Source organism: Notolepis coatsorum (genome assembly GCF_963971535.1).
Source record: "Notolepis coatsorum genome assembly, chromosome: 3".
In the NCBI taxonomy this organism is placed as follows: Eukaryota; Metazoa; Chordata; class Actinopteri; order Aulopiformes; family Paralepididae; genus Notolepis; species Notolepis coatsorum.
Genome location: NC_140167.1, coordinates 20,933,164 through 20,958,487, shown reverse-complemented (window position 1 = coordinate 20,958,487; position 25,324 = coordinate 20,933,164). Strand labels below are relative to the sequence as shown.

The following is a 25,324-nucleotide window of genomic DNA, read 5'->3' as shown; positions in this document are numbered from 1 at the left end:
TCCCGAACCGAGACATAGCCTCACAGACACACATAGATCTTTTCTGTACTTTATATTTTCAGCCCAACTCTTTAATAATAACTCTAAAATAATTAATGTGCATAATATAAAACACTGTAATGCAACCTTTTTAAAGAATCTAGAATTCAAAGAAATCAAACCCTAGACCCTTGCATGCTAATGAAATGGTGCACTTTTAATTTTACAAATTACATTTGTAATTTTCTTTTTGCTTAAACACAAGTGTATAAAGATTATGTCTTTATCCAAGAAACTAATATATAGACATACATACATTTGTAATTTGGAATACAAAAAATGTATTTTACATTTATTCAACCTTGTAACTTCTGTAACTTAATTCTCACACAGTTTAAATGTTTAATCTGTAAACCTTGGAATACAGAAATACATATTGTGAAAACCTTGGGGGGACTGTGTGGTCTACAGAAACGGGAAGTCGCAGAGTCGTAAATCTGCTTTTGGCAGATGGTTTTGAGTCATCTCATTCGCCCTAGTCATTCTCCAGCCTCCTATGACATCTATGGGGGATGTCACTATCAGAATTTTCAGAGAACCTGCAGCTTTTCATTTCAATCTACTGAGAGACATTTGAGAGAGGAGACAGCCTACTACAGAGTGGAGACACACAGAGCTTGGGGAGAATTCTTTCTACACACTTACAACAAACAGAGGGTATTTCTTAAGATACAAACATCACTTGGAAGAAAATGCACCTTCTTAAGATACACTCACCATTTGAAATAAATGCACTTTCTACTCACAAACACACTAAATGTATTTTACATTTGGCTTTTGGCATTAAGAAAACACACACACATTTGAAATAAATGCACTTTCTGAAGAAAACACACATTGTATTTTACATTTGGCTTTTGGCATTAAGAAAACACACACACATTTGAAATAAATGCACTTTCTGAAGAAAACACACATTGTATTTTACATTTAGCATTTGGAATACACATAATGTATTTTATTCTGAAGATATACATATATTCTTAATTGTGAAGATATATTCTTAAGACTTTTGGAAATACAGAAATACATATTGTGAAAACCTTGGAATACATACAATCTGAAAATTAAAAAAAACGTTTGAATCTAAAAAGAAAATTTGAATCTTTTATTTTGAAGTACTTTTTTTTTTTTTGAAAAAAAATAAAACTTTTATTTTGAAAAAAATCTGAAAACTCCTCCCCTTCCGTAACCAGATGGCCCTCCCCTTCCAAAACCGGATGTCCCGCCCTCAAAACCGGATGTCCCGCCTCCTTACATCCTCGACCAATCAGAGAAGCCCTAGGGGTCATCTCAAAAAGGGGGCGTGGCTACAATCCATCAAACTTTTATATATGCCCTTATAAGGTATGACATAGACCTAAGTCCCGCCCCCTTAGACCTCTCGACCAATCAGAACGCTCCAAATCCCAAGGGGCGTGTTTTGCATAAACTGACAGGTGCCTTATACCACCTCTCTCTCTCGTACTGTATTGTACCTATTCTGCAATCTGTTAAATAAAGTTTTCATTCATTCATTCATTCATTCACGTGTCTGTTGCGCGGCGCGCCCAGCCATCAGAGCGCTCCTACTGTAAAATGCGGAAGCAGCCATTTCAGCCTCAGTTTTACTCGTTTATAAAAATGATTTAAAAAGTTTATTAGCAATGCCGATCTTTCAAACCCCGCCGCATCTGTGTGTGAAACCCTAATGGAACGCTGGGTACCTTTGACATTTATATCCGATATATTTTGGACCCACCGCTAGCTTTTAAGCAGTGCTTGATGGTGCACATTAACCTGGCTACTACGGAGGAATAAGTGACTCAGTGCTTACCTGGTCAATAATGTGGTCCTCCTCTTGCCAGATAGATTTGTTAAATCATAATATCCACAGTGGTGTGCTCTGCTGGTCCTCAGTAAATGTCCCGCCGGCGAAAATAAGTTGCTATTAAAGTGCTAAATGTTAGATACACTAATAGAGGATTCGAACGTGCCCGCTCTGTTAATAACATTTTCAATCAATCCCGCGAGGGGATGACGTTCAGACGTGTTCTGACCTGCCCCGCCTCCAGGGGGGAAAATGTGAAATGAGTGCAAAGGGGAGGCCACACTCAGGATTCTTCTCACAGCCCCGTTTTAAACTTTTAAGGTGTGGCAGTCAGCTCGAATCTGATTGGCTAGGATCGGTTTTGGACTCTAGATACATGAATCACATGGTTGAGGCTGGAGAAAGAGACCTACCCCCTGCCTCCTCTCCTCTATAGCTGCAGTGAGTCTGACAGTGTGTTAGAGGGAGTGAGAAGGAGAAGAGGGAGACATTAAAAAAAAAAAAAAAAATTATAACACAGATGCACAGATGAAAAAGAATGTAAACTATATTAAAAAAAATTATATATATATTTTTTTCTTCATATTTCATATTTGATATTAATTCATATTTTAATAGGGAGGCATGGCTTCCGTTGGCTTCCATAAGGATTCGCCACTGTATGTACTTCCCCTGGAAGCTGCCTCCGAACGGACCAAACCCAAACCTTTCCCGAATTCTGTTGGCAAACAAGCTAGAACGTCCCGGTCATGTAGTAAATTGTAGTAAAGTGCACTTCACATGTTTCTATAATTGTTTTGTCAAAACCGGAAAGCCTGTAGCCTGTACTTCCTGTACTTCCGTTTAGACATTTTAGGAGGCATATCTTTACCAGCCTAATGACTACGAATGCACAAATGGGCGTGGCAACCCATTTTTGACATCTCAACTGTAAGTCCAATTATGACCATATTTGCCATGGATCATTATTGGATCAAGCTTATCAACTGTTGTATAAGGCTTGTTTATATCTTTTGTAGATTTTAAGATATTAACCAATCAACTTCAAAAAAGACGTGGCCCAGCACAGAGATGGATGCATATCAACCCTTTGGCCAATAATCACCAATTATGCAGTGTATGTCCACATAACTACCGGAAACCTACCCTGACAATCTCATTCAAATTTACCACTAGGCCCTAGTGACTAGGGGACGCTACAAATGCACAAACTGTACGTGGCATAACACAAAACTGACTATAAATCAAAGGTTTTCCATCCAAACATTACAAAACCTGCAGGAAATGTTTAATAACACTGCTGAACCGTGTGTGTGAACTTATTTTGCAATCCTGGTGATCAATATTGGCTTGAAACCCGCAGATCGCCGCTTGCGGCTATATTTATTATTACATTTACTCAAAATTATGCGATTTCTGTCTGGATCATTTCCTCTGCATCAGAAAAGCAGTGAAAGCCAAAAATGTAATCAAGAATTCAATATATATATATTTTTGTGTAGAAACTCCCTAGTTCAAGCACTGACAATATTGTAGCCTTGATTAAATGTTTGTTTATTCTCCAGACGTGTGGAGTGACGTCCAGGCTACTTGAGTGATGAGGACGCCTCTTCGTCTTTACAGGGCCTTTTCTGGGGAACCTTCTGGGCCACGCCGTAGGGCACGTGACACGCCACAGTCCCCAGCTCCGCCGCCCCCTCCACGTGGAACATCTGATCGTCAAAGAAGATGTGGGGCCTGATCTTCTCCAGCATGGGGCCCTTGGGCGCCCCGGCCAGGAACAGGGCCTCGTCGATCTCCAGACCCCACGATCGCAGAGTTTTTAGGGCCCGGGCGCCCGAGCTGGCCGCGCTGCGAGCCGTCACCAGGTAGGTGCGAATAGGGCAGTCCATACGCAGGCCTTTGGCGTAGAACTTCTTCTGCAGCTTTCCTAAAGCCTCCAGGAAGCACTTCAATGGCCCCTGGGGAGAAGGACAGTAAACGAAGAGTAAACTGGGAAACTCAATATTCGACACACAACATCTGCTCACAATTCAATGTTGATTCAGTCATATATAGGACAACTATCACCAAAGTAGTAGTGCATGCTGTATATTCCCGCAGACATACGTGGTCAAGTGGCTTGTCCTCGTTCGTCTTTTCGTGCTCAAAGAATTTGTCCAGTCCGTGGGCCTTGTAGATGCGCTCAGACTCGTCCGAGAACAGAACAGCGTCGCCGTCGAAAGCCACACGCAGCTGCGTCTCCGAGACCTCCTGTATCTTCTCTGGGGCGAACATAGTGGCCGCTGCTATACCTGGTGCAGACAGACAGAGTACATATGACTTTAGAGGTTGTGTTTTTTATACATCAGTAAGTTCCCAACCGACCAACAAGATTGGCCCAGAGGCATTCCACAAGTGCCGTATAATTAAGCATTACATCACGCGCAGGAGTGGTTTGTGACCATAAACCATGCCTAGGGGTGGTCGTTAGGCCCGAGGCGCAGCCGAGGGTCGTTAGACCCCCCTAGGCATGGTTTATTGGTCACAAATCACGACTACAAGTGGTGTAAAGCTTTTATACAACTGCCAGATTCATCCAACCTTATTTCTATACAATAAACACACATTAATCGAAGATTTATTGAAAAAACCATCCGCCAGAAAAAGTAGTTCCCACAACTACAAAAAAGACAAGTTGCCTCCATGTGGAAGCAGCTTGAAGTGCATCCAACCAAACTAACACATCCAACTGTGTATTATTGGAATGATTGAGAGAAGTTGCCTCATGTGGAAGCAGCTTGAAGTGCATCCAACCAACTAACACATCCAACTGTGTATTATTGGAATGATTGATTGAAAATGTTATTACCAGGTGCAGAATGGGTACAATACAGTACGGCTCAATACACACAATTGTTAAGGGAATGCAGACCTACTTTCCATAGAACTTCATTCTTAGATGCTTCTATATAAAGTAGGTAAAACAAATTAAAACTTTTCTTTGCCCTATAGGAAAAAAACGTTTTCTTCGCCCTATTTTTTTATTTATTTCTTTTAGCCTAAACTTAACCAGTTGGAAACCAGGGGTACAGTAATAAAATTAGCAATCAACCAATCAATCAATTCAATAGACCATGCTCACTTAAAACAGCGCTGCTTCTCTCTCAGTCTGACTCCCCCGCTGTTGCAGACAGGAGTGTGTGTGTGTGTGTGTGTGTGTGTGTGTGTATGTGTGTGTGTGTATGTGTGTGTGTGTGTTTGTGGGTACGCCAGCGTCGGACAGTGTGAGAGTGAACGCTGCAGTCAGTGGGAAGGAAGTAGAAATTTAAATCAATCAATTAATCAATCAATCAATCCGCGATTTTTCTTTTGTTCTAGATTGACTCAAGACCCATCAATTACATCATCCAACATTGTTTAAAGGACTAACACATTCCCCTTGACAGAATCGCTTCATATTTAGTCGTTATGGTGCTATCAACATATCCATTTGTTGTCCGCGATCTTGTTTTCTCCCGGAGTGAGCCGGGGAGTGATATGTGATTCGGTTGTGGGCGGGTCCTGAGCCCAGGACCGTGGATTGTTGCCAATAAAGACGTGTAAATGGCCAATCAGAATCGAGAAATTTGCATGCCGTTGTATAATACTGTATAATTAACAGCACTGGAATCTTTGCCTGTAAATGTAATCACTCTGCATTTGTTTACATTCATCAATAACAGTGTATCCGTATGTAAGTCTTTGTTTTGTTTACTGTTGTTTTGGCATATTGAGTTTCAAGAGGTAGATTGTAGCTAAATTCAGTTTGTAAAATGTCCACAAATCCTGCCTCTCTTTATTAGCCTGCTGTTGTTACCGTCAGATGTAACCTCATACAATCTCTAACATACACTGATCCATATCACCCTCTTCTACTCTTCCCCCACTGCTGTATAGTATACAGGCTGCCTTCTCTCTATGTGGTTTGAAAAAAGGTCTGTTAACCCTCTTGGAAATATCACAACTACTAATGGCTTAGTCCAGGATACAGTCACCTAATACCTGGGTATCTGGTTAGATAATACACTTTATTTTTTCTCAGCACGTGTTACATCTTCAATCAAAAATAAAAGCAAGACTTGGCTTCTTGTACAGGACTCGCTCCTGCTAAACGTTCCCTAGTCCAAATGTCCATTCCCCCATTGTTTGATTATGATGTAATTTACATGCATGCAAGCAAGAGTGTCCTTGATTGCCTTAATGTTTTGTATAACTCTGCAATTAGGTTTGCTACAAATGCCCCCTTTTCAACACATCACTGACAACTTCTCGACGAGAAATGAATTGGCTTACACTAATTTACACAACCTTCCTTGGTCTTGTTAAAATTGTCATTTACTCCCTGTAACACCAGAGCTGCTCACCATATCTCGCTAGATGTTCCCCGTGTTAACACTTCTTTCAGTCAATCCTCCTTCCAATTTGCTGCTCCCAGCGGTTGGAACGAGATGCAAAAGACAAATTGGTCCCCCTCAACTACTTGTAAGGACTCTGTCGCAGAGTTGTTTACATATATAATACACCTGCAACTGTCACCCAGCCTTTGAACTGTCATTTGACTGTTATGCTTCATGTATGCCCCTTTGTCATTTTATTTGGTTGTTTGTTTGATGTGTTAATTATTATATTATTATTATTATATTATATTATTACACTTACCTTTGTGATGTATGTACGATCTGTCTCTTTTCTATTATATTTGTCCACATTCTTTTTTATTATTTTTTTTAAATCCCTGTTACCCTCCGAGGGGACCTTTTGTCCTCCCGCCAGGCCATCATTGAAAATAAGAATTTGATCTTATTTGACCTGCCTGGTTAAACTGTGCAATAAGTATTTGAGTGCAATATATTTATATTCCTCTATTCACAAAGTGCAATAGATCCATACATATACATCATATTCATATCTTGACTGATAGCTACTTACTTTAGCTGTGTTACTGTGAACTTTTGTGTTATTTGATAATTGTGTACAGTGTGATTTATTGTGTAGCACCTTAAGTTTGTTATTTTGATAACTGTGTACTTGAGTGTTTTATTATGTAGCACCTTATGTTTGTTATTTTGATAACTGTGTACTTATGTAGCACATTTACATTTAAATGTTGTCATTTAGCTGACAAAGCGACTTAAAAGTTTTGTACAACAAGACAGCAGGAAGGGTACAACTCTATCAGCTGAGTAACAATGTTCCGCGCATTTCACCCGCATTTCACTGTATGCCCAGGTATGTATGTGACAAATAAACCTCTTGAATCTAAAAAAAATTAAGATACATTTTCATAAAAGTGTTGAGTGCTACAGTGTAGGTTAGTATATTATGACTAGTGCATGACAGTAAGGTTAGTTATGGTTAGATTATTATTATTATTTTCTTTTTTTTTTCATTTCAGATAATGATTGAAGAAGTGTCTTTTGGTCGACAACGAAAGATTGGACGGGTTTCGGCTGTCCTAACTGTGGTGGGAAGTTCGTTCCACCATTGTGGGGCAAGGACCGAAAATAGGCGACTTCTCTTTGATGACCCTCCCAGAGCTCGAATAGGAGTAGGTCTGAGGCGGCCAGAAGATGCAGAGCGTGTAGTTAGAGACCATTGACCGGAGGTAGGTGGGAGCCGTTCCCTTCGCCGCACGATATGCCAGGTCGAGGGCCTTGAAGTGTATTCGTGCGGCAATGGGGAGCCAGTGCAGGTCCCTGAGAAGTGGGGTGACATGGGCTGACTTCGGTAGGTTTGAGATCAGGCAGGCCGCTGCGTTCTGAATGAGTTGAAGCGGCTTGGTGGCAGTGGTCGGAAGGCCAGCAAGCAGTGCGTTGCAGTAGTCGAGGCGGGAGATGACTGTTGATTGGACGAGGAGTTGGGTGGCTTCTTTTGTCAGGAAGGGGCGGATCCTTCTGAGACGTGATGTTACCCAGAGATTTAGTGTAGAGGGAGAAGAGAAGGGGTCCAAGGACCGAGCCGACAGGGTCCCTCTCCATGACCATTGGTAGGAGCGGTCATTGAGGTATGATGTCAGCCATGTCAGCGCAGAGCCAGCCACTCCCATTCCTGCAAGGGACGCAAGGAGGATCTGATGGTTGACTGTGTCGAAGGCTGCAGATAGGTCTAGGAGAATCAGGACAGAGGAGAGGCCTTTCACTTTTGCTAAGTGAAGTGCCTCTGTGACTGCAATGAGGGCCGTTTTTTGTGGAGTGATCAGTCCTGAAGCCTGACTGATTAGGGTCTAGGAGGTCATTCTGTAAGAGATCATCAGTAAGTTGGTTGGATACAGCACGTTCAAGTGTTTTAGAAAGGAAGGAGAGAAGAGAGACAGGACGATAGTTGCCTATGACGGTGGGGTTCATGGTTGGTTTCTTTATGAGCGGTGTGACTCTGGCTTGTTTTAGGGAGGTGGGGACCACCCCCAAGTTGAGGGAGGAGTTGATGGTTGCAGTTAGGAATGGGAGGATGTCTGGTGCTATGGTCTGGAGGTGTGGGGAGGGTAACTGATCCAGCTGGCATGTAGTCGGACGGTTTGACGTTACCAGTGTCAGGGTCTCGGTTTCTGTAATGGGCGAGAAAGATGACAGAGTGAAGGATGAGGTTCTCGGTTCAGTATTTGGAATGGGTGGGGGTTGGGAGAAGGAGCTGCTGATGTTTCCCACTTTTTCCTCAAAGAAGATCGCAAAGTCTTCGGCAGAGAGATATTAGGGGGGGGGGGGGCGGGGGGGAGTGAGGAGCGAGGACATGGTAGCATGCAGTTTGCGAAGGTTCTTGGCAGAGGCCTCGATCCTATGGTGAAAGAAAGAAGCTTTGGCAGTAGTAATGGTTTTGGAGAATATTAACAAGAGGTTGTGATATGTGGCGATGTCAGCAGTGAGGCGTGACTTTCTATACTTCCTCTCAGCCACTCTCAGGACCCGTCTTTGTTCTCTCACTGCATCCGTCAGCCATGGACTGGGTGGGGAACGGCGGGCAGGTTTCTCAACGAGGGGACAGAGCTTGTCGAAGGAGGTTGCGATGGCTGAGAGGAGGGTGGAGGTTGCCATATCTGGGGGGAGAGCAGAGAAGGTGTCACTCAAAGAGAGCGGATAGTAGGTCAGAGGAGAGCATGGAGGGGATAGGGAGGGCAGGTTGCGTCTGACTGAGGCGGTTTGAGTTGGGGTGGAGAGCTTTCGGTTAAGCATGAGAGTTAGTGAGAAGGATATGAAGGAATGGTCAGATAAATGCAGGGGAGTTACCGTGGTGTTAATGATGCTGGAGTTACGGGAGAATATGAGATCCAAGGAGTTGCCTGCTTTGTGAGTGGGAGGCATGACAGTGGGACTCATGTCAAAGGATTGTAGGAGGGAGACCACTGTGTCCGACTGAGATGAGTCAGGCAGGTTGAAGTCGCCCATTAGAAGGAGGGGGGTACCATCTTCTGGTAAGGAGCTTAGAAGCATGTCCAGCCCATCTGGGAAGTGATCGATAGTGTAACAATGGTGAGATTGAAAGGATTAGAGACGGATACTGCATGATATTCGAGAGAAGAGAGTGACAGCGCTGGGAGTGGTGTTAAGTTTGTAGCCCATGAGGGAGCTGTCATGAGGCCAGTGCCTCCACCCCGTCTGGAAGGTCGAGGTGTGTGAGTGAAGTTATAGTTTGTAGATAAGGCTGCAGGTGTTGATGAGTTTTTGGGGGTTATCCAGGTCTCGGTTAGAGCCAGGAGCTGTAGGTTTTGACTATGGGCGTAGGCAGTAATGAAGTCAGTTTTCTTGACAGCTGATTGACAATTCCATAAGCCTGCACGTACAGTGACCGGTACATATTAGTGGCTGGGGGGGGGGGGGGGGTAGGAGAGATTAGCCGGGTTGCTACCAAACTCGTGGGTGGGTTGAATCTGGTCTGGAGGAGCAGATTGTTGAGATGGGTATGAAGCACATTGTGGTATCAGAGTAGCAGGGAGAAAGGTGAAGTAGGGGAGGAAGAGAGGTAGAGAAATAGAGAAATAGCAGAGTGGGAGGGAAAGGAAACATTTTCAGAGTGGAGTGATAGATAGGATAATGGTATACTTAGCACTAGATGGGTGGGTCGGTTATTTTTCGTATAGCTTTGCGCTCTCTGCTCTATTGGAACTGTCCCTTTAATCATATGCTATCATGAAAACTTTCAACCACATGCACGCTCCTCACCTGCCTGGCCACGCCCACATCCGCTCACACATAAGCGGGGCCATACTACCAGTCCCTTCCCTACTTTCACCACCGTGAAGTCAGTGTATAGCACCGCTAAGTAGTTAGTTAGTTATAGGAGCTGTGTTGGCGTTGTCTTTTGTTTCTCGCTCTCTCACTAATTTATGGGAGAGAGAAAGGATAATGTTGTCACCACCGGAGAGTCTAGAGGATTATTCTGACCTCCACCGGCGCTTCACATTTGGTTCTATTGCCGCGAGAGGCAGTCGGCTGGCTGACGGTCTCTCTGGGTGGGTGGTGTCTTGCGACGCGGGCTCTCCGCCACAGATGTGTCAGTTGTGCGGGGTCGGCTGCGCAGGCTTGCGGCCCCGCAGAACAGCCGGCTCCAAGCGAGGATTCCTCCGTTACCTCTCCATCGCGGGTGTATGGAGGGGACGGGGGGTTCTTGTTTGACGCCCCACAAAAACAGAGGCTTTGTTTTTCTGGGAGCCCCGATTCCGAGTCTGGGTTCGAGTCCCAAGTCTCTGAGGAGGGATGCCCTCTGCCATCCGCACTGGACGTTGGCCCCCGCCTTTCAAAAAGAAAGTGGGTTGTGCTTCCCGGCGCGAGGGGTGCGAGCTTGCGTGTTTTTTAGCCCGAGCTCAAGGCGGCAGCAGCCCGCATAAAACGGGGCTTTGCTGCCGACGCCACTGTATCTCTGGCAACGCTGTCCTGTGAGGGAGGCGGGTGTTGTCTGCCCTTTTTTCTTTGGGCTAAAGAAGAGGCAGTCGGCTGTCTGAAGTGATCAGGCCTGCATTGCTATTCCTCACATTACACAGCTTCAGTAGTAGCCGGTAGCTAACAGTGGGCCTGTGAGAGCTGGCCGTTAGCTTGCTGCTGCGTTAGCTGGTAGCTATCGGTGGGCCGGTAAGAGCTAGCCGGTAGCTGGCCGTTGGTCGGAGCCAACGGTGGGCCTGTGAAGGCTAGCCGTTAGCTTGGTGCTAACCGTCAGCCTGGAGTTAGCCGTTAGCTTGTTGCTAACCATTGGTGTTAGCCGTGGGGAGGTAGCGGGCCCTGAACACTCTGATTCGGCGTCATCTCTGGCAGAAGATGTCGTCAGCCTGCACCATGGCCGGCCGCAGGATGTGGGCGAAACGCCAGAGCGGGACTCCAGCCGTCGCCACTTCTGGCCCTGCCAGCAAGAGGCCTCGTCAACGAGGTGGACCAGCCATTGTTGCGGCCATTCGTCCTGCGTCCGGGGGTCAGGTAGGACACGTTACCGCTATGCCCCACTCTTATGGGCTTTCGTGCTATCTACGTTTTCCAGTCACATGCATAAAAGACGTAACTTCATCAACTTCTGATAGTATATTGAAATTCTTTATTGGGAAAACCACATTGAGATACAGTATCTCGTTTTCGAGAGGGTCCCATAGTCATGTCTCAATAGGGAACAAAAGTCAATGCCATGTCAAGTATTAACTTGTGAAATATAACGTAGATTGTAAAATATAAGTGAACTATAATAAGTATATTTTAGATTTAAATTTTTTACCGTTTTATCGCTTTTCATGGTCAGACATGACCGACAGATGAGGAGAGGATGAACGGGAGAGGAGGCGGGGAAGACATGCGACAGATGGAGGTCACCGGGAGTGGGAAGCGAACCCGGGACGGCCGCTTCGCGACGCAGCGCGATACATGGTGTGCTACCATGTATAGTCTCTAGTATATATAGTCTAGCGCCCCTATATATAAGTATATTTAACAGGGTATTAATTTGTTTTTATGATCATATCTTCAAATGTTTGGTAAAGATACTAGATTTTTCTTGTGAAATAATTCATATTTTAAGTCTATAGCCCTCCTCCAAGTATGAATCAAGTTGAAACGAGAAAATAAAAACGATTTAAATTAATCAAGAATTAGTACCACTCCACCCTTCTTTCGTGTAACGTCAGAGGTCCAACTCTGTATCTTGTAGCCATGCCCTTAACTCTGGTCCCACATCAAAGAGGCTGGCTTCCGAGGGTGGTTTGTATAGGGGGCAGATGGTCAGGATGTGGTCAACAGTCTGCTCAGGGTCTCCACACTCGCATGCAGCGCTGTCTGCCAGGCCCCACTTCTTTAATGATGCTTTAAAGCGACCAACCCCAGATCTTAAACGGTTCAACAGAACCCATTGCCGGCGTGGAAGATCGTCTCCTGTGGCGCCATCTCCTGGATCCCAGATGTAGTGGTGGATACGGGTTGGCCCAGCACTCTCCCACTCTCTCTTCCAGGCTGCCGCCAGCCATCCATTTCTGGATAGGTCCTCAGTGGTGGAACGGAGCATCTCTTGTGCCACCTTGTTGTAGGGGTGGCGGGACTTGAGTCTGCTCATAGGTGCTGTTGTTGTTGTGGTGTTGTGTAGGATGTGCCAGTCATGCTTCACTGCCTTCCTTGCTAGGGCGAGAGTGGCAGCCTCTCGTCGTAGGCCAGCTGGTGCGATTCCTGCAAGGACTGGCAGCAGGAAGACGGGTGTAGCCTTCAGGCATCCACTGATGATCCGGAGGGCGTTGTTAGTAGCCGCATCAACTTTTTTAACGTGTGGGCTTCTGCTCCAGAGTATGAATCAAGTTGAAACGAGAAAATAAAAACGATTTAAATTAATCAAGAATTAGTACCACTCCACCCTGTCTGTGTGTGACCATGGCAGCGTGCACCTCCCAGAATCTAAAAGGGCTAAGAAGCACTGGTCTAAGCAAGGGAGCCCAACCACATGTCACTTCTGCCCTCTAACGGCCAGGGGTGGTATTGCATTGTTTCTTATCCTTTCCTCTCTTTGTTCTTCAGGATCTTTCAGAACGTCTGACGAGAGCAGATACAAGAAGGCCCCCAGGCCAGGACTCACACTCTTCCCACTTTCCTACAGTACCTCAAATCACATTATTGATACATAGCTGATACCATGCAGCATTCCTCTCACTCTGATCTCCCAATACTGATTTAGCAGTATGATTTCTGTACAACTGTCTCGTTGAATGGTTGTAATATAAGGTAAGGTAGTAGGTAGGGATGCTCGATATTGGCTTTTTTACCGATACCGATATTCCGATATTGTCCAACTCTTAATTTCCGATACCGATATCAACCGATATCAACCGATACCGATATATGCAGGGTTTCCCCGTCCAAAAAACTGAATAATTTCAGGTAACTAATAATTTCACTGGATATATATATAACAAATATTGTTATTGTTTTTTATTTTTTTAAACCGATACCGATATTTTCCGATATCACATTTTACTGCCGATATCGGCCGATAATATCGGTCGGCCGATAATATCGGACATCCCTAGTAGTAGGGTAATATTACCAAGAGGCAAACAAAGGACATTTTATTATTAATTATCTTCATTATTAAATTATTTTATAATTATATAGAATTATGATTATTTTATTATTCAAAAGTATTGTCATTATACAGCACAAGTACAGTACAATGAAGAGACGTTTGGCATCCAACCAAAGTGCAAATGTAGCAGTAAAATGCAACAGCAATATACAATGTACAGGTGATTAAACTGGGTATAAAATATATAAATTAGTACTACTGAGTGTAGTGCTAATCAGATGTATGCACAGAGTTGTAGTATAATATGTACTGTGATACAGGTGTAAAGACACTATGGTAGTAGTCATACAGGCCAGCAGCATAACTAGTAGAGTAGGATATGTACAGATATAGATATAGTATCTACAGATATGTAAAAGGACTATGTGCAGGTAAATAAAGACGGGTATTAGACTAGTGGATAGATACATATGGAGTGAGAATAATATATATATATAATATAATATATATATTTATTATATATATATTAGGGCTGACCCCGGTTAGTCGAATAGTCGACTAATCGATCGAATTATAATTTTATAATAATTAAAATTTTATTTTATAATCATTCTTTCCAAAAGCAAAGAGGCCTAGAAGCATGGCTAACGCTAATGGCGCACATACCAGCAAGGATAACTGCCTAAGAAAATGGGCACAGAGGCACTGAAAGAGGATTTCACACACTAGACATCAAGATGTATCCATCAGTGGACCAATTGCATGCTTTTGCAGAGGACAAGAAGCCTTCAGTAGACTTCTTCAGACATTAAGCACCCCCCACAGCCAAAATGGAATGATCCCCCCCAAAAAATATATATAATTTTTTTTGCATTCTACCAGTCGACTATCAGCTAATTTCAGCCAATCAAAGTCGACTATACAAATCCTTAGTCGGGGACAGGCCTAATATATATTATGTGAATTCACACTTGGTAACGTGTCTATGTGTCTTTTTAAGGGGAGTGAGTTTAACTCGCAGTACCGCTACTCGCCACAGTCACTTCACAACGCTTGAAGTCCATTGTGACTGTGCCTCGCGGTACCATGTTATATATATATACGTTAGGATACACATTTATTTGTCTTTCCCAGTACTCCAGGGGGTTCTCCAACGCAAAGAAACGCGTAATGAATTCCTATGTCGACACAATGTGAAGGGATAGGAAATGTCCATTGCGTTTCGTTGCCTCTTATACTTCAAATTGCGCACCAACCCCGAAGCGCAATTTGTTTATATCCAATATATTTAAATGTATTTTATTTGCGGATGACGCTAATCTTTTTTTTTCTGGTGAGAATGTCCAGCAGCTTTTAGAGGTCATCACATCTGAAATGAAGAAATCGAAGGAATGGTTTGATGGAAACAAATTATCATTGAACTTGAGCAAAACTAAAATTATGTTGTTTGGAAACTGTAGATTGGATACTCAGGTACAAGTTAAAATAAATGATGTGATTATTGAAAGAGTTTATGAAAATAAATTCCTAGGTGTAATAATAGACCATAAAATCTGTTGGAAACCTCACATAAAACATGTCCAATCTAAACTCTCACGAAGCATTTCAGTCATGAGTAAAGTAAAGCACATTCTGGATAGAAAATCACTCTACATTCTCTACTGTTCACTATTTTACCATATTTAAATTACTGTGCTGAAGTCTGGGGAAACAATTATAAGTCTACACTACAACCACTTTTTATACTCCAAAAAAGGGCCATAAGGATAGTTCACATTGCAGGTTATCGTGATCACACTAACATATTGTTTTTGGAGTCAAAGACATTGAAGTTAAATGATCTTGTGGAATTTAAAACGGCACAATTAATGTATAAAGCAAAAAGTCATGCACTTCCAAGAAACATTCAAGAATTGTTCTTTGATAGGGAGAGGGGTTATAATCTGAGGGGAGAACACAATTTAAAAGTGCTAAACGTATGCACTACCATGAGAAAACACTGCATCTTGATATGTGGAGTGAAACTGTGGAACAGTCTAAATGTGGTGCTAAAGCAATGTCCAAACATGAGACAATTCAAACTGATGTATAAGGAAATTATGTTCACAAGGTACAGGGATGAGGAAGGGACTTGATATTCACGGGTGTTTACATTTTTTATTTTGTTTTCTATTTTATTTCTTTCATGTTTTACATATATAGTTTTTGTTTTGCATATATATATATATTTTTTCTTTTCTTTTTTTATGTTTTAAAATAATACACTCATTTGAGTAGTGGAAAAGGGGTAGGATTAAATAAGTGTATACTTCTTCCTACTCCTTTTCGAACATGTAGATTGAGTTGTTTTGCTTTTTGTTATTGTTTGTTTGTATTTATTGCATGTTCGAAATAAAGATATCAAATCAAAAGCCATTTCCTGAATCAGTGGCCGCGGAGCGAGGCTTCGGACGTCATCACATACGTCACCGATACACGCCTCAATACACGCTCCACATAAATATGCCTGGATTACTCTACACAAGCATCGATGCCTCGCTTCAAATGACACATCACTACCTCTCGCCCAGACAGAGACGAGCTGCTGGCTACTGCTGCGCTGTGTTGTTGAGCTGCTGGCTACTGCTGAGCTGTGTTGTTGAGCTGCTGGCTACTGCTGAGCTGTGTTGTTGAGCTGCTGGCTACTGCTGAGCTGTGTTGTTGAGCTGCTGGCTACTGATGAGCTGTGTTGTTGAGCTGCTGGCTACTGCTGAGCTGTGTTGTTGAGCTGCTGGCTACTGATGAGCTGTGTTGTTGAGCTGCTGGCTACTGCTGAGCTGTGTTGTTGAGCTGCTGGCTACTGCTGAGCTGTGTTGTTGAGCTGCTGGCTACTGCTGAGCTGTGTTGTTGTGCTGCTGGCTACTGCTGAGCTGTGTTGTTGAGAGCAGCTAAAGCCCGGCACTTTGTTTCATGTGCTCTATGGCGACTTTTGCCATGTTAATGGCAAGTGGTGGAGTGTGGCTCTCCCAAATGATGTGTGTTTTATATGGATATAACTGTTTTTAATTTGTTTTATAACCTACATTAAAAAAAAGTCCCCAGCATATCAGTTTTGTATTAATGTTACTACAGCAATACGGAACACAGACTAGGGTAGGCTATTCTATTAATGGCGTACAATTAGCGAGACGAGTCACTGACATGTCTCTCTGTGCTCACCTTCCTCCAAGGCTTCTCGAACCTTGGTGGGGTCAGCGGACAGATACAGGTTGGTGTGGTAGGCCTTTAAGTAGCCAATCAGACTGTTGCCCCCGGTCATACAAAAACGCTCGACAAACAGCTCTGCAGAGAGGAAAAGAAAAGAGAAAGGAAAAGACAGCTCAGTGAAGCAGCAGAATATACTGCTAATCCTGTTATGCATTAGTAGAGACACTAATCATTTACATTTAGTCATTTAGCTGACGCTTTTATCCAAAGCGACTTACAAGTTTTGTACGACAAGTCAGTAGGAAGGGTACAACTCTATCAGTAACAATGTTCATCAAAGTGTTCAGACTTGAGTGCTACAGTGTTGAGTGTATGTTAGTATATTAGGAAGAGTGCATGACTATAAGAAGGGTTAGGGTTAGGGTAGTTTTTCTTTCCTTCATTTCAGATATTGATTGAAGAAGTGTGTCTTTAGTCAACGGCGAAAGATTGGTCGGGTTTCGGCTGTCCTAACTGTGGTAGGAAGTTCGTTCCACCATTGTGGGGCAAGGACTGAGAATAGGCGGCTTCTCTTGGATGACCCTCCCAAACCTCGGATAGGGGTGGGTCTGAGGCGGCCAGAAGATGCAGAGCGTAGGGGTCTTGAGGTTGTGTAGTTAGAGACCATTGACCGGAGGTAGGCGGGAGCCGTTCCCTTTGCCGCACGATATGCCAGGTCGAGGGCCTTGAAGCAGATTCGTGCGGCAATGGGGAGCCAGTGCAGGTCTCTAAGAAGTTTGGTGACATGGGCTGACTTCGGTAGGTTTGAGATCAGGCAGGCGGCTGCATTCTGAATGAGTTGAAGAGGCTTGGTGGCAGTGGTCGGAATGCCAGCATTGCAAGCTGTGCATTGCAGTAGTTGAGGCGGGAGATGACTGTTGATTGGACGAGGAGTTTGGTGGCTTCTTTTCTCAGGAAGGGGAGGATTCTTCTGACGTTGCTCAGGAGGAATCTGCAGGTTCTGGTTGTTGCTGTGATGTGAGCAGAGAAGTTCAGCTGGTCGTCAAGGACAACACCAAGGTTCTTGGCAGTCAGGGACGAGGCCACAGCTACATTCCCCACTGTGATGGAAAGGTCGTCAGGGGGGAGGATTTGGCCGGCAGGTGAAGCAAATCTGTTTTGCTTAGGTTCAATTTGAGGTGGTTGGTCGTCATCCAGGCAGAGATGTCGGACAGACAAGCCGAGACGTGGATATCTGAGGGAGGAAAGGAGAGGAAGAGTTGAGTATAATTGGCATAGAAATGATACGAGAACTGAAGGCATGAGACGTGATAATGTTACCCAGAGATTGGATGTAGAGGGAGAAGAGGAGGGGTCCAAGGACCGAGCCCTGGGAGACACCTAATCATGTTATGTATTAGTAGAGACACTAATCTGTTATGTATTAGTAGAGACATTAAACTGTCATGTATTAGTAGATACACTAATCTGTTGTGTATTAGTAGAGACATTAATCCTGTTATGTATTAGTAGAGACACTAATCTGTTATGTATTAGTAGATACACTGATCTGTCATGTATTAATAGACACTAATCTTTTATGTATTAGTAGAGACACTAATCTGTTATGTATTAGTAGAGACACTAATCATGTTATGTATTAGTAGATACACTAATCTTTTATGTATTAGTAGAGACACTAATCCTGACACAGAAGGACAAACACCTTTATGCAATCTAATGCTGGTCTAATCATATAGAACAGGGATTGGCAACCTTTTTGATGACTTTTACTTCCCACACCTGGCATGTTTGATGGATTCAACCTTGTCTGCCTCATCCATGAAAGTGTTCTAGTGTTTGTTCTCAAAATGCCATTTAACACTCACTCAACAACATTTTCAAGACATAAAGTACACAGCACCGTCCTTCTGAAACACAAAACCCCACTCTCCTGTCCACGAGGGCTGGAATGTCTGAACCTTTACTTTAGCTTTCTTAGCTAGTGAGCCTACCATCGTCTACCGAACCACTCCAGCAATGTTATTTTTTTCTGCAAAGACCCGCCCCTACTCTGCCTCTGATTGGCTGAATGAATGAAAACTTTATTTAACAGATTGCAGAATGGGTACAATACAGTACGGCTCAATACATACAATTGTTAAAGGAAAACTCCAACATTTTGGGAAATTAGCTTATTTAACATCTTCCCTGGAGTTAGACAAGAAGATACATACCTTTTTTGTCTCTGTGCATGCATTAGGCTTAGGGAACAGTCGCTCCGTTAGCATAGCTTAGCTTCATCACTGGAAGTGAGGCGGGGCCGGAGCCTGGCGTTCCCTTACAGTGTATAGTTTGATTGATTGATTGAAAAGTTTATTAACAGATTGCAGAATACACTCTAAATACAACTCCAAAACGTTCATGTAAACATGTTGTGACCTGTGTATTCACCACGTGGAGAAATAAAAAATAATTGAATTAGACAATTACGTTTTTTTTTTTGATCCACTTTTTCTCCCATTTTCTATATTTTTTCTCCCATCCCAATTTCGTATCATCCAATTCAACCCTCCCCTGTCACGAACGCTGTTTCTTGCCTCCCACAAGCCGGCTGCAATGTGGACTAAGTCATACATAGCACAAGTCCCCTCCGGTACTTGAGGTAACAGCAGTAGCATCTTTTCACCTGCGCAGCTCGATCTCTCAGTGGCGAGGAGTAACGCATGGGAGGCTCACGCTGCCCCCGACACTTCCTGATTCTACTGCGCAGGCGCACCAACCGACCTGTGGGAGTCGCTGTCCACAACGCCCGATCCCCACCCATCAGTTTCCCACCCCCTAATACGGCCAATGTGTATTAGTATGAACGACCAGCTAAACTGAAAGCAATGTGGAGCGCTGGGCTCGAACAGGCAAGCCCAGCGTCTCCGTCATTCGTGGCGAGCGCCTTGCCCACTACGCCACGTAGCCGCCCCTAGACAATTGCGTTTTATAAGCAAATATACTCGGAACTATTTTTTGCCTAACCACTCCTCTCTGAGCGCAGCCAGTGATTTCAACGTGTCGTCGTGATTGTTGACATTCTCATTCATTCAAAGGATCCGAACCGATTGAAGTTTATGGATACCATGACTTGAAATCCTCTTACCTTGACGATTAAAAGCCTTTCGCATGTGGATGAGACGGCACTTCAACATTTCCAAAAATGTTCCTCTCTTGCACATTTTCTGCTAGTGTGCAATTGGTTAAGCTACCAATGACTATGGTTGCTGACCCCTGATATAGAACAAACAACATCAGTTATGACACTGGTAGGGTTTGTACGGTGTACCGTGGTTACCAATTTGAAACAGCATGTTATGATGATATGGTTAAAACCAGGGTTAACTGCACTAAGATGTAAGAAGAGGCAGCAGGATCTAAGTATAGCCGGCGGGAGGATAGAAGCTACATGACGTCAATCTGATTCTCCACTGCTGGGATCAGAGGATGCTTAGGCAGCGAGCCAGGTGAGGAGGCAGCTACAGCAGGGAGGAGGAGATCCAACAGCAAGGGAAGGAGGCTGAGATGGTGTCTCAGGCAGTGCAGATGTTTCCACTTGGGAGACAACCAAACCTTGCCCGGGGAGCCAGGACCACAGCTCCCCCGACTCCAATCTCCTCCCACGGGGACATTGTGGTGTGTGGAGCGTGAGAGACATCCCACAGCTACCACCTCCACCACCAGTCCCCATCCAGCCACAGGGAGGATGGTGACCCTTTTAACACAGCGAGAAGAAACCATCAAACCTCAGCTCATGTAAAGAAATATTTCAATACAGTAGAGTCACTGGGGGAGGTCGTCAGAGTACAGATTGTATGTATGTATATGTGTTTCATTACATGTATATATATACATACATACCAATTATTCGCTTGTTCTATTCTCCATCATCCATAGCAACACTACATTATCACAATTTCTCTCCTCCACTCCGCCTGTGGTTTTTTTTTTATATTATTGCTAGGTTTTACTGAGTCGTTCCTCATCTTCATTGGGGAAAGTCTGGGGGTGTTGCATATGTGAATTCTATGGTGTTTTTTTGTCTGATTTCTAGGGTTATGCTGAACGTCCACCACTTCCTTTCCTTTCCTTTCCTTTCCTTTCCTTTAATTTCCTCTCCCCCCTCTCCACTCCTTTCCTCTCTTCTCTTCTTTCCTCTCCTTTACCCTTCTCTCCTTTACTCTCTTCTCTACTCCTCTTCTCTCATTTCCTTTCATTTTCACTCATCCTCTCATTTCTTCTCCTCTCCTTCCTTTCATTAAATGTATTTCCTTTAACAACAACTAATTCTCTCTCTCACTCTCACACACTCTCACACACGCACACACACACTAGGGTTGGGTACCTTTCATGTGAATCGATACCGGTACCCAACGGTACCTTTTTTGGGTACTTTAGTCTCTAAAAATGTAATCTACCTACCTCAGTTGTAAAAAAAGAAAAAATCCAAACTTCAAATAATTTATTATCATTATTATTTATTTAGAACAATTTGTTAATATATATATAATATATAATATTGCAGTGAGGGTTGTCTGCATCTAGCTTTGTAAAGTGTAACAACACTTGCAACCGTTTTCGGCTTGCCATTGCCCCGACTGCTTTGTTGTTGAATCAAGTCAAATCCTAGGTAAGCGTGTATTGTGCGTGTGAACGTGCAGCACACTTCATAGGTTTCGTTTCGCAGTAAACAAAACGTTAACATCATCGGACTTAAAAAATATATATATATATTTTAAAAATATTTTCTTTTTTTACAGTACCGAAATGTGTCACCGGCGGATCTCACGTGAATCGGAACTCGGTAGTTTCTTGCAAGGGAAAGTACTCATGTCACACTGTCACCCTATCTACATGTGTGTTTATTTTGCGTGCACGCTCACCGTGGTGGTTGATAGTAGTGATGAGTCTTAGGCCCACGTATGCGTGGTTGTTGGTCATGAGCACGATGTCAAAAACCTCCTCGCTGTCTGGGTACAGCTCCCTCAGCCGAGCATTCACCTCCTCCAGCGCCTGGAAACACAGCCGAGCACAATGTTCAATTCACCAGCCAAATCTCTCTGCATGGTAGGGGGAGGGTGCAGGCGAATATGGGTGTATGTACATTATCTATGTGTGCGTTTGTGCAGCCATGCATGCCAGCGATATATGGTAGATCATAGTATATATAGACTACATATATGATTCTGTGTCGCTAATGTGTGTGTCTGTGTGTGTTGTGTTCATGATACATTTACTAGCAATGCCAAATCGCTGTGAATGGTTGGTTGGTAGGTGTGTGTGTGTATCCACATACACGTGTTGTATGTTTCCCATCTCCGTAGTGTCTAACCTTGACAAAAGAGAAGGCCGGCCCGGGGCTGAAGGGCTCCGTCTCGTGCTCCACCTGGTACTTGACGTAGTCCTCCAGGCCTTGCTGCTCATAGATCTGCTGCTCCTTCTCCATGTTGAAGAGCACTCGCGACGACACCGCGATGGTGATGGCATTCTCCGGTTTGGGCTGGAGGATGAGAGAGGACACCAGTGACTTTACAATGGAACGACTGCATGCGTGTTGTTATGGTAGTGTTAAACCTTTCACTACCGCACTACAAAGGGTTAACGCTTTCACTACCGCACTACAAAGGGTTAACGCTTTCACTACCACACTACAGAAGGTGTGTGTGACATGAAAGAGACAGAAAATGGAGCACCAACGTTTGTGCTGCCACCTGTTAGGGTCTGGAGTCTGGACACAAGCCCTAACCCATGCAACCCATTGATTGATTGATTGATTGATTGAAAACGTTATTAACAGATTGCAGAATGGGTACAATACAGAATGGGTACAATACAATACAATACAATACCAAATAGCTTTCCTTCTGTCAAATGGCATTATAGCCCTGACTTATTGGACAAATGTCTCCTCTAGGCTCTGACTAATGTTGAATATAATACAATTTTGTAGAATATGTTTAAGGTATACCTGTCCCTGATTCCATAGTGAATGGTCAATCACGAATGAGATCAATTCGAACTAAGTCTACCTTGAGTTCAGATTTAAGGCGTCTAAGGCCCCTATTTATTTTTTACCATAGCCTATATAGGCATAGTGGGGCATGTTCACATAAAATCTTGAGGAGTTTGATCTGTAGATGGAAAATCATCTTTTTTTAACTTTCCCATCATAAAGCAGAATATCTGTTTGACCCATTCACTCACTTAGTCTACCAACATAAACAACTATTCTTACAGCTACAAAATTACAATTACCTGTTGCTGGTCCTCTGTTTATGTAACGTATCTACGTACAGTATTTATAAAGGATGTAATGCTATGCTTACGTATGTAGCACGTGATGTACCTGGTCCGCCTGCTGTTGTCCAGTGTTTGTTTTGTATCAAGAGCAGGCTGAGTCAATCAACTAGAAAATGAAAACAACTAATCTGGCCCTTCATTGGCGTTAACATCATTCAGTGCAAAGTTACAACGTTCCAAACAGCTTTGAACACAATGACTTGGGCCGTTGGTGCTTCCTCGTCGTGACGTTTTTTGTACTTGACGACAAAGCAATCTCCTTGCATTTTACCAGAAGTATGTACGTTTGTTATGATTGGCATTTTTTCTACGCATCGCCTCGAACTGGCAGGAGAAAGGCGTGAGGTTGCTGTGGTAAGTGGTCGATGGGTGGATAATTATGAAAGAAATCTAATCTTGCTGGTCGCTAAGCAGCTGTCACAATGATATTTTTTTGTATTTAATTTTTTTATTATTTTTTAAACAAACATATAAACAAACATGACAACACACGATAAGATATACAAGCATTAATTGTCAGGGCACATCCAATGAGATCACATTTTAGTTAGTTGTCTTATATAAGATATACCCCTAATACCTGTTATCTAAAAAACCTACACACATATGCTCCAGCTCGAACCCCCCCCCTCCTGTCACAATGATTAAAGGGTACTACGACTATGCTTGCACCTCATGGTACCAAAAGCACCTCAAAGGCTACAAACATCACAAAACAAACTGGTCAGACTACTGCTTGGCCTTACTCCTAAAACCCACCTCACCCCTGCCCACTTTGACAACCTATGGATGGCTTAGAGTAGACGACAGAGTACAGCAACTTGCAATGGGCCTGTTCTACAAGATACACTACACCACTAAGACACCCATGTACATGTCGAAATACTTCCCAAAGGTCACAACCACAACACCAGAGGGCGTTCCACAAATCATGTTCAACCCAGATTCGGCTCAAACAAGGGACTAAACACGTTTCACAATTATGTCACTATAATGTGGAACGCCCTACCCACAGCTGTAAAGGAATGTGAATGCCTTTTCTCTTTTTGTTTTATTGACCGGCGTCAGGTTTACATCAACGTCTTACTGCTGTTGCATGTCCGGTGTGTATTATTGCTTGTTGTTATTAGCATTGTATTAACGTGTGGTTACTAACATTTAGATCAGTCCGGTGCACAAACATTGTGATTTACTAACATCAGTGTACTGAATACTGAATACGTTTATAGTTAGTAATGTTATTGCAGGTCTAACTTACTTGTTATGTTGTAGCCTATATGAACGTGTCACTTTTGGTCTCTAAGAACATCTCAACTTGCAGTTGAAAATTTGCAAGCTTGCTAACACTGGCACATTTGTAGGAATGTTGATTAATATGCATTGTCCCTATACATAAATACATTAATTAATTGATTAATTAATGGACTACTGAAATGCAACACATGCCTGTATCAGTCTTGGTGCATCCCTACTGATACGGTACCTATCTAGTACATACTGTCTAATCTGACCAAAATATGTGCTATAATCTGTCTTTTATCTGCACTGGCATCATGTCAGTTCACCTGCTGCCATGCACTTACTGTAAGTGAATAATGGAAACTTTGAAAACCATGATAAAGACTTTATCTTGTTTAGTTCTTTTTTTTTATTATTTCTTTACAGTATTCCCTGTAGACTGGGTAACACTCACCGACTTGGGTTTCCTCCTGGTGGGGGTGGAGGGCCCTCCTGGCAGTGTCGTCTTGGCATCTTCCCGATTGGTGGTGCTGCTGCTGTTTTTGGCCATGTCCTGTCCCGTGGAGGTTTGACCTGCACTGTTAAGACTCATCTTACCTCTTCACCTTACTGTCCGTCTGTCTCTCTCTCTCTCTCTCTCTCTCTCTCTCTCTCTCTCTCTCTCTCTCTCTCTCTCTCTCTCTCTCTCTCTCTCTCTCTCTCTCTCTCTCTCTCTCTCTCTCTCTCTCTCTCTCTCTCTCTCTCTCTCTGTCACTACCAGCTGAGTCCTCGCTCACTCCCTCATCCGCAGATTCGTCCCTAGTGCACACAGGAGAGGAGGAGAGACGAGTGTATGAAGTCACTGCAGCACCGCTCGAGTCGTCACGCCGCTCTGCTCCGAGCGGGGGGGGGGGGGGGGAAGAGAGACGTTGCAGAAGCTGTGGGAGGGAAGGATGGATGGGGACGAGGTGCAAGCTGTTGATAGTGGCGGCGTATTCATCCTTTGCATGGGCTTGCCCCCTGCGTCAAGCGCGCTGGATCGCTCCCTCCCTCCCTCCTCTCGTATTCCTGTGCGTCCGTCTCTCTCTCTCTCTCTGCGGACAAACACTCATCTATTATCGACCTCAAGTCATTCTGCATCCTCTCTTCCATTTTTAACCCTTTCAACATCTTATCTCCTTCGAGCGGCGGCATGTGTGATTTAATGTACGTGACGTCCGGGTGGTGGTGGGGGGCGTGCGTTCATGTGCCCCC

At 43.7% G+C, this 25,324-nt stretch overlaps 1 protein-coding gene across 1 annotated transcript; it reads right to left on the bottom strand.

The window, feature by feature from the left end:
- Window positions 1-3,435: 3,435 nt before the first annotated feature.
- Window positions 3,436-24,683, bottom strand: LOC311225721 (cytosolic 5'-nucleotidase 1A-like; the record flags this gene model as incomplete). Its single annotated transcript, XM_084311115.1, has 6 exons — window positions 3,436-3,810; window positions 3,959-4,143; window positions 16,541-16,663; window positions 21,436-21,565; window positions 21,885-22,052; window positions 24,546-24,683. The coding sequence occupies 6 exons, from the start codon at window positions 24,681-24,683 to the stop codon at window positions 3,436-3,438; spliced, it is 1,119 nt and encodes a 372-aa protein (XP_084167241.1).
- Between the last annotated feature and the right edge of the window lie 641 nt (window positions 24,684-25,324).